The following is a 10,561-nucleotide window of genomic DNA, read 5'->3' as shown; positions in this document are numbered from 1 at the left end:
CAATTAAGGTTTTTAATTTGGCTACATCAATCTTCACCGGTCGACCAGACTTAGGTTGATCTGATAATGAAAAGTCGCCACTACGAAACCGCTGGAACCATCGTTTCGCCGTGGCCTCAGACACAACTTCAGGAGCAACACGCTGACATATATTACGCACTGCTTCGGCGGCTGAATGGCCAGACTGAAATTCATATAGTAAGCAATGCCTTACATGCACTTTTAATTCGTCCATTTTCTTCCTTATATTAGCTCGGCGACAGCTAGTGAATGACTGACGAGAAACTGTGCGACTCGCCCTTTATATACTTTCGACCATAGAAGATTCTAGAACTCTCTCAAAAATTTTATGTGGAATTCAATCGATCGCTCATTACTTTCTTACCGACCCAATAGTTGTCAAAGCGGACCCTTAGGCTCACATGAGCCGTGACAAATGCCGGGATAACGCAAGGAGGATGATGATGCCACATACAATTTAATGACATATTTTAGGTAAAGGGGGGTTGGGGTTAAGAATTTCACCTCCCCCTTTCTTCCCGTGGGTGTCGTACAAGGCGACTATGGGAAATGGGTTAAATTGTGGCGTAGGCGAGAGGCTGGCAACCTGTCACTGCAATGTCACAGTTTCGTTTTCTTTCAACCCTTTATTTGCCAAGAGTGGCACTGAAGCTTTAGTAGTTTCATGTACTCTGCCTACCCCTTTATGGGATACAGGCGTGATTGTATATATGTTGTATGTATGTATTTTAGGTATAGGTACACATCACATAGGTACCTAAATCGTCGTCATTTTGAAACCCCTAACCCAAGGATCCCTAAAGCGTTCCCTCTGTTTCCGCTCACCGGGCTTATTTAATAATTGCACAACACACAGACAGACATACAGACATAATATCAACACCTATCCATACAAAAACCAACCTTAAACGATTTGAATACGACTTAAAAGTAAATTAACAAAATGCTACTTACACCCTTTTAAAATCGAATGGGAATATAAAAGCATAACAGAAATTGTATCAATTTAAAATCAACCTTAATAGTTATAGTATAGAGTACAAATTAGTTAAATGTTGTTTGAATATAGAATAGCGCGTGCCATAAGGGTGCGCGTACGCGCGACCCCAAGTTTTTTTTGAAAAAGGAACAGTTGACGGTTATCCGTTGGACGAGACATACGTGTACACTATTAACAATTGTAAAGTAATAATAATATAGTGAAGTAATTATATAGGATAGAAAACACAGTGATTAAGAATTTATAAGTACTTAAATAAGAGTCTTTAGTGAATATAAAAGATAAGTTACCTATACTTAATAAAAGTGAAGTGATAAAGTTGCGTTCTTAAAAAGTGATCGATAAATTTTGAAAAGGTGAACGAGAAAGTTGCGCTTATAAATCTTTTGAAAAAGGTGAAGCATTGTGACTTAGGAATAATAATAACAGGAAGAGAGCACGACACCTTAACGGTCATGCTTTGAAGCACACCCCTTTAAGAAACCCAACGGAACTACTCGGGGAAACCTTACGCTTATAAAATGGATTCGCCTAAAATAGTGTATAAATATTACTCAAACCCAGCTTTCTGCGGACAGAGCGAAGCTTACACCAAATATGTCAAAAGTCCGGACAGAAGAATGTCCCCGCTAGGCGGGAACTCGCCGAGAAAAGTAGAATACAGTAACAGGATACTCAGAACAGATATATCTGATAATCCTCTAAGGATATCTCCAGCAGGAGCTTTAAGGAACAGAGATGAGCCTCCGGAACTGCCACCGAAACCGCCGAAGTTTCAAAAACAGTTCCAGCGACAGTCCTCTTTGATGTGCAAACCTACACGGACCCCTGTAAGGTGTCGGACAAGGAGCGAAGACTTAGAAATGGCACAGTTTAAACTACAAAGAACCAAATATGATAGAAACGCTGAAAGCGACGACGGCTTAGAAGATAGCCGTGTTAAACACAGATATGAAGTCATCAGAGATGATTTTGATGACCTAGTAGACTATTCTCCAACGAAAAAGAGGATAATTGAAGCTAATGCCAACGAAATAGAAGAATATAACGTTGACGGCCCAGATGAAAACGAATTGAAAGAGATACCAACAGAAATAGTCAAGACTGTAAATGGGAAGACGCATAGATACGCAATAGTGCCTTCAGATGATGATGAGCCGGTTAAAAAGCACAGCGTTACCATAGCAAGTCCAGTAATGACTAAGAAAAATATAATAGCGACACAAAAACTACACGAATTGTTATCAACTCCTAGGAAATTAAAGAGCTATGCAAGTCAACCATCAGTGAGGATAACTCCGAATAAGGCTACAAGTCCTAATCGTTATACAGCGACTCCTCAAAAGATTTTGCACAGTACACCTACTCATGGAGTCACTCCTTCAAAATCTTGTGCTAACCTGACATCTCCAAGAAATGCTACATCTCCTATATCGCCGAAAGCTCAACAAAAATTACATTATGGAACTCCAGAGGAATTTGAAAGGCATGATGTGTTTGTGACCAGTTTTAGAGAGAAGAGTAGGGAACGGAGTTTTGATATGGATAGGAGGGAAATGAGCAGGGAGAGTAGGAGGGATTATGATAGAAGGAGTCCGAAGAAGGAGAAGAAGAGTACAGCGGTTATTGTGCCCAGGTGAGTACATAACGAAATGAGGTTTGAGTCGGAGTCTATCAGTCAATTTTAAGAATTGACAAGCCAAGTTATGGTGGGTCCCATTTCCACAGAAAATATTTCAACAGGACCAGATTGTCTCATTTACCCTTACATTAGTTTCGCGAGTCAAATGACTTATACTCGATCCATATCGTCACTAGAGCTAATATTAGACGAGTCTTTTAGTTCGAATCGGGCATCAGACCATTTGAACCTATGATTTTATTTTCAAAAATTGTCATTAGGTGTAGGAAGAATGTGATTTTGCTTTGCTTACTAAAAAGATTGTTTAAAGGGACTCAAGCAAAAATAAAGAGGTTCTTGACCACACGTCAGGCCCGTCAGGGCCACCTGCGTATCCGCTATTTTTTAAAATTGCGCGTGCGCGTGCGCTTACTTATATCTTGCTTATATTAGGATGGCACCTGCAATGTTCATGACCATATTACTGCAACATGTGCAAATGCTAATTCAAAGAAACCCACTGGCTATCGCTATCACTTAATCGGACAGTAAGTGCGTTTTCACATTATCCGATCCGATATCGGATGTCGGAAGGATTTCAAAGGCAAAAATCAAAGATGGCGGCTTAATTGTATGAGATATCGGTCCTACATCCGATATCGGATCGGATAATGTGAAAACGCACTAACGCCTGTCAGTTATCAATTTCATTCCATACTAATATGGGAAAGTGTGTGTTTGTTTGTCCGTCTTTGACGGCAAAACGGAGCCGATTTGACGTTTTTTTTAAGTGAAGATAGTTGAGGGGATGGACAGTGACATAGGCTACTTTTTCTCTCTTGACCTCCCAATTCCCTAAAATGGGGGGTGGAAACTTGTATGGAGCATTAAGAAATTTTCGAATTTAACGCGAGCGAAGACGCGGGCAATAGATATACCTAGTTGTATGTACAGTCAAGTGTAAAAATATGGGTGCGTACAACTTATCAAAAATATGTCCCATAGCACTTTATGTCGGCGGAATAAGGTCTCGGTACATATTTTTGAGCGGATAAAATCGATACGTATTTTTGCACTTGACTGTACCATAACCAAATTTCCAAACGGTCTCATCGCGATAAGCTATTGCTTCTAGACGACCTCAGGATATTTGGTAAATACAATATTTTTTTTATTTTATTGCACAAGGAAACAAACATAATTACTCATACAGTTTAACAAATGTAGTTAACACAACGGCCAGAACCGTTTCCACTTGTAGTTAACACAATATATGCTCTGAGAAAAACATTCAGTATGTACAAATAGAAAATACAGTTATTCATTTTACTTACTAACGAGTTAACATATTTGAAATTTACAATACAAAACAAGAAATATTTATTAATAAATATGACGACCGGTCTGGCTCAGTCGGTAGTGACCCTGCCTGCTGAGCCGCGGTCCCAGGTTCGAATCCCGGTAAGGGCATTTATTTGTGTGATGAGCACAGATATTTGTTCCTGAGTCATGGATGTTTTCTATGTATATAAGTATGTATTTATCTATTTAAGTATGTATATCGTCACTTAGCACCTATAGTACAAGCTTTGCTTAGTTTGGGGCTAAGTTGATCTGTGTAAGATGTCCCCCAATATTTATTTATTTTATTTATTTTATTTTTATTTTATTTGTTATACAAGGGTGCAAAGTTAACGCCGAGTGTGGAATTGAAAAACGAGCAAGTGAAAGGATTGTATAGTTGAACGATTCAACTTGAACCACGAGCGAAGCGAGTGGTTCGAGAATAGAATCCTAAACTTGCGAGTTTTTTAACACACGGGAAGTAAAATACATTTGCACCCGAGTGTAACACAAAACTTTTTCCCCTCACTAGCTCGGAAACACGTGTTTTGTCCTTTAATACCAGCGGGTAAAAACGCATTTTATCCACTAGTGGGTAAAGTAATTTGACCTTGAATAAAGTCAAATTAACTGCTTTAAAATTGATAAACGTAGGTGAATATAGTAATAAAGATGATTTACCACCTGTGGAACTACTGGAAGCTGTGATAAACGCATTTTTTGCGTTGTAGTTTCCTCGCTATAGTGAGAGGAAAAGTTTTGTGTTACACTCGGGTGCAAATGTATTTTACTTCTCGTGTGTTAAAAAACTCGCAAATTCAGGATTCTATTCTCGAACCACTCGCTTCGCTCGTGGTTCAACTATAGAATCCTTTCACTTGCTCGTTTTTCAATTCCACACTCGGCGTTAAAATACAACTTTGCCCCCTTGTATAACAAATAACTATTGTTAGGGGATTACTAGATTCACCTACTTTTATAAATTTTAAAGCAGTTAATTTGACTTTATTCAAGGTCAAATTACTTTACCCACTAGTGGATAAAATGCGTTTTTACCCGCTGCTATTAAAGGACAAAACACGTGTTTCCGAGCTAGTGAGGGGAAAATAACTATTCCCCTCACTATAGCGAGGAAAGTACAACGCAAAAAGCGCGTTTATCACTGCTTCCAGTAGTTCCACAGGTGGTAAATCATCGTCATCACTAGATTCACTCACTTTTATCAATTTTAAAGCAAAAGAAAATACTACATTCAAGGTCAAATTACTTTATCCACTAGTGGATAAAATGCGTTTTTACCCGCTGGTATTAAAGGACCAAAACACGTGTTTCCGAACTAATGAGGGAAAAAATAATATTCAGCAATCTTTTAAACTGTTTCAGGGTAGCAGCACCACCGTCAGTGTACTCTGAGGAGACATACAAATCCTTCAACAGTACCAAAACCATGAGTGCTGCCGCCGCCTCTCTCACCATAGCAGCTTTGATGCTTACGTTGAGCGGGGGACTGACTACGGGACTTAGTTTCTACATGATGTATACGGTAAGACTAAGAAGCAACGAAGCAACCACCTGCTGAATAAACGTGACATTGACTTACAAAAAAACAATAGGGTAATTCCGAAAATCGTCTAATTACGAAAGTCGCATAAAAATCACCATTATTTACATCATATCAAGATTCCCCTTTCGGAATTGCCAGAGCATTTCTGTCATTCGGAATTACCCTAATGCACCTTACATATAAACAAAGATATATAAACTTTTGTTTTGTATGTATTTTTCCCCTCACTAGCTCGGAAACACGTGTTTTGTCCTTTAATACCAGCGGGTAAAAACGCATTTTATCCACTAGTGGGTAAAGTAATTTGACCTTGAATAAAGTCAAATTAACTGCTTTAAAATTGATAAAAGTAGGTGAATCTAGTAATGAAGATGATTTACCACCTATGGAACTACTGGAAGCAGTGATAAACGCATTTTTTGCGTTGTAGTTTCCTCGCTATAGTGAGGGGAAAAGTTTTGTGTTACACTCGGGTGCAAATGTATTTTACTTCTCGTGTGTTAAAAAACTCGCAAGTTCAGAATTCTATTCTCGAACCACTCGCTTCGCTGGTGGTTCAACTATAGAATCCTTTCACTTGCTCGTTTTTCAATTCCACACTCGACGTTAAAATACATTGCCCCCTTGTATAACAAATAACTATTAAGTTAAAGACATGATTTATTTGTTGTGATGCATGATCATCAATGATCATGTAAAATATGTTGTAGTGTGAGTGTAACACCTCACTGACACTGCTTTATGAGGACCCTGTATATAAGAAACCACTATGTAACATAAGACACAATAGACCTAATAAAGTGAAAATAAACTGAGTGGTGTAGGTACTCGTAATAAAGTGAAGCAGTGTGAGTGAGTCATATTAGTCCTGTGTTATATTTGTGTTTATTTATTTAATAGAGAATTAAAAAAGTTCTTGTTGAGAAGTTGTTTCTACACCGTAGACGAAATTTTTTATAATGTATAGTAGGTATCTAGATTTAGCATTTTTATCGTACCATCATATATAGTTTTAAGGTTTCAAACACAATACCTGTATTGTTTCTTGAATAAATGTATGAGTATGAGTATGAGTATGAGTATGTTTTGTGTTTTGTACCATAAAGAGTTTATACATACATACATACATACATACATGTTGCACTCACACTACAATGTTCAATGTCTTTACAAAAATCATTTTTTGTTTGACAGATTGGTCGACGGTACTACCTGGACTTCGGAGTGCTAGCGGGGTTCACCTGCTTCCTTTTAGGGCTCCTGGGGCTCCGCTCGCGCCGCCACCAGCTGCTTCCCAACAGGAACTACATCTCAGGTGAGTTGCCATATTAAACAATTTTCCGCCATTCTTCTCTGAAGGCTGCGCTGTGAGTGCCCACATTTACTGGGACTACTGGGCCATATGTGAGTGTGCACGGAAAAACGCCCACTTTGTCGATTGCTATAATGCCACTTTGTCAGTTTATTCATATAAAGATACAAGTAAATCTCACCTTAATGGTAACCGACAAAGTGGGACGTTTTACTAAACACACTCACATATATCGCTGCCTACTGTCATACTTACTAGTATATTACATTATTAGCGCTAGACCCTACTCATAGTATTGTGTTCCTGCCGGTGAGTTAAGGCTGCCAGAGCTCAACGAGGGTGCGGTGTGCTGGTGACGGTGGGATCTACGGAACTAATTTGTTCCGTCTATTGTCCTTTGAGTCGTCGGCAACCCGAACCCTCCTTGGAACTTGTACTCTCCTTTTTGCTGTGTACTTACTTAACACAGCAAAAGGGAGTGTACAAAGTTTCCAATGGGTTGGCAACGCGCATGTGACACTCCTTGAGTAGCAGGCGTCCATAGGTTATGGTGACCGCTTTCCATCAGGCGGACCGTATGCTTGTTTGCCACCGCCGTATTATTAAAAAAAAAAACCAGCACGAAGTTACGTAGATTCAGCGTCCAAACACACAGCAAACAGAAACAATACATTTCAAAACTTGCATTTTCCTACATTTTTAGCTATGGGTGTTTCGAGATCTCGAGTATCTTGGCCGAGAGTCTTGCGATATCGAGATTACAGAAACTGCTTAAAAATAAGGATTGTTACATAAGTATATCAAGATTGCAAAAACAGTCATTTTCCGAGGACGAGATTAAAACTCGAGACTTTGCTGGAGATCTTGCATCGTGTCACAATTTCGAGATCTTGCGAAATTGAGATAGTAATCCCTAGCTAGTTAGCTACTCCCAGTTATCGATTTATTTACTTAATTGACACTACATTTTTAATGTAAAATATTTATTTTTATATTTCATAAGGTACATCAGTACTTAATAAATTAACAAAAAAGATTATACATCCTCTTTTTGTATTTTATTTCTAAGAGCATTTCAAGGGTAAGACTTTTTTAAATTACCCTAGAAAAAGAAGAAACTGCTTGACTAAATTTGCGTACCTTTAATAATAATTGTTATTTTCTTTTCCAGGCTACATAGTTCTGTCCTGCTTCTCACTTCTCAGCGCGTTTGGTCTCCTCTTGCTGCTTTCCATCCAGCCTTCGCCCGGGACTCCGCTCAGCGACATAACCTCGGGCGCTGTGTGCGCAGTGTCGGCACTGTCGTTGTTCGTGGCCACTTTGGGAGTTTTTGCGTCATATTGTTGCGCAAGAGATCCGCCAGATAATAGAGTAGGGACTGTAAGATGGTATTAAGTGCTTAATACTTAGTTTAATGGTAGATTTAGAGTGACAGATAGTAAAATATCATTTTAAGTTACTGTTTGAATCGACGCTGGAAATGCTATCACGGTGCCAATGACATATTGTTGCGCGAGGGAGAGGGATTCGTCAGGTATTAAACAGTAGGAACATAATATATGTATAGATTATAAGTCTGTAAAGCTATATGTTCATAAATGCATAAAATAACAATTTGAATACATTTCTGTAAGAAATTTATCAGACAAGTTTTATTCATGTTTATAAGTTAAAATGATTCTTTAAAAACGCTTTTTTATATAATGGTCACCGTCAGGGCTTGCATTCCGGAATTCCGGAATCTCGAAATTCCGGAATTTCGGACAATTTTTCCGATATTACAGTTCCGGAATTGAAACACATAATCTCGAAAATTCCGGAATTGAAAAAAGATATATTTTTGGTCGAAAATGTGTAATATCAGCCTGGTTATTTTACAAAACTACCACCGCGTCTATAAATGATATCTAAATTCATTAAGTTAGACACTCCTCGGATTCAGGTAGTGCCTATTTTATGACCAAAGGGTTGCATCCAGGGCTAGTTAGAGCGAGATAGTGTACCTAGTTTTAACCCGCTAATATTATACCATTGTCACTTTCTGGTTTTGCTCTCAGTTGTTTTAGCTAATAAGTGAAATATATAATCATTTTAAAGTAAATATTTGTTGTAGAAAGTTTTGTTTTGTGATAATTTAAAATTACTAGCCAGGAGTTGAGTGTTATGCTCGAATACTGAAGGACAATTAAACATAAATAAATAACATTAGGTACATTATTAATATTATTATTTTATTGGCGTTATTTATGCTTAATTTATTAGATCGAACTTAAATTTCAGTAATAATCTAAATTAATCGGTATTAAAGCGGCATAAACTCAATATTTTACTTCTTTTCTCATAGCACTGAATATTTTAGGCAAAAAGTCTTAAGTTCAGAAGCAAATCGTAGTATTTGGTATTACATTCATTCACAAGCATAACGTCGTAGTTACTTTATACACTTTTCACAAAGACGTGTGCATATTTTACTAAACTCTATCTAAGTCTATTACCACTTACCACAAAATCAAAAGATTTGAGAAGCAAATGTATGGAAAATGATGTATATAAAAGGATGATTTATTTTTTTACAAAAAATTATGGTGTAGGTACATGTAAGTAGGTACCTAGGAATAAATCATAAAATCTGTCTTTTTGGGCTAGCTTGGATATCTTTTGTCCCTACTAGAGTCTGATAAAGGTAATTCAATGTTTCTTTTATTACAGTTATGTGAACAAGACGTTATGCAATTCTTGTAAATCGTTACTTTTATATTATTTCGATACTCAATGGACAAAAAAATAACTTTAACGTTGACCACTATCAGAAAACTGGCACTAAAACCTCGTTTGTATCGTTAACTGTAGTTCGAAATACCTTGCAAGACCGATTTTGACGCAAAATGGGCTTTCCTGTAAAATTACTATAATGAAAATTTCAGTGTTAAATGCCTTTCAGGTACGGAGTTATTGTTTTAAACGTCGATTTATAACAAATTTCAGTTTAAAATTGTATTATTTCATCAAAAATCCACCAGAAAACCAAACCAAAAAAAATTGTACAATTCCGGAACCAGTTCCGGAATTCCGGAATTGAAGTCCAATCTCGAAAACCAGTTCCGGAATTGAAAACCGTCCGATATTGCAAGCCCTAGTCACCGAGAATAACAACAATCTTAATATTATGCTAAGCATTTATTCTATCCGTTTGTCCATCTTTTTTATTTAATTATTAATACTCAAGTAACACAAAGACAGATTAAAAATGAGAGTATTGAGGTTTTTTATTTGTAGCAACTGTAAAATGTTGTACGCTTACTTTTGATTTGATATAGCCTAACTTTGCAATAGGAAATGCAATCTCGAGACTAAGCTTATTGATAATTTGAGATCTCATGCGAAAAATGTAGGATCTTGTCTGTTTTACTGTACAACTGAAAAATCCGAGTTTGCTGACGATATTATAACATATTATAACATATTCGTAACTCGAGATCTCGTGCTCTCGAGATCTTGTGAATGAGAGATTGCATTCCCTACTTAATTAACACGTATATTTATAAGTTGTATTATTACAAGATTTTAACGAAATCCTTATCATACGATGCATGTTTAAAGTACATCAAAGTTTTTATTATTGTAGAATATGAGTTAGAAATTGAATACCTTCTGACTGATTTTGTTTTGTCTGGTCATATTTGGGGGGATGAGATGCCG

The 10,561-nt window shown here is 37.3% G+C and overlaps 1 protein-coding gene across 1 annotated transcript; it reads left to right on the top strand.

Moving 5' to 3' along the window:
* Nucleotides 1-1,522: 1,522 nt before the first annotated feature.
* Nucleotides 1,523-8,569, top strand: LOC125238664. The gene is made up of 4 exons (XM_048146055.1): nt 1,523-2,657; nt 5,370-5,529; nt 6,745-6,865; nt 8,034-8,569. The coding sequence occupies exons 1-4, from the start codon at nt 1,543-1,545 to the stop codon at nt 8,255-8,257; spliced, it is 1,620 nt and encodes a 539-aa protein (XP_048002012.1). The 5' UTR covers nt 1,523-1,542; the 3' UTR covers nt 8,258-8,569.
* Nucleotides 8,570-10,561: the final 1,992 nt, after the last annotated feature.

Source organism: Leguminivora glycinivorella, chromosome 24, assembly GCF_023078275.1.
Source record: "Leguminivora glycinivorella isolate SPB_JAAS2020 chromosome 24, LegGlyc_1.1, whole genome shotgun sequence".
In the NCBI taxonomy this organism is placed as follows: Eukaryota; Metazoa; Arthropoda; class Insecta; order Lepidoptera; family Tortricidae; genus Leguminivora; species Leguminivora glycinivorella.
Note: the sequence above shows the minus strand (reverse complement) of the source record. Positions and strands in the feature narration are given on the sequence as shown.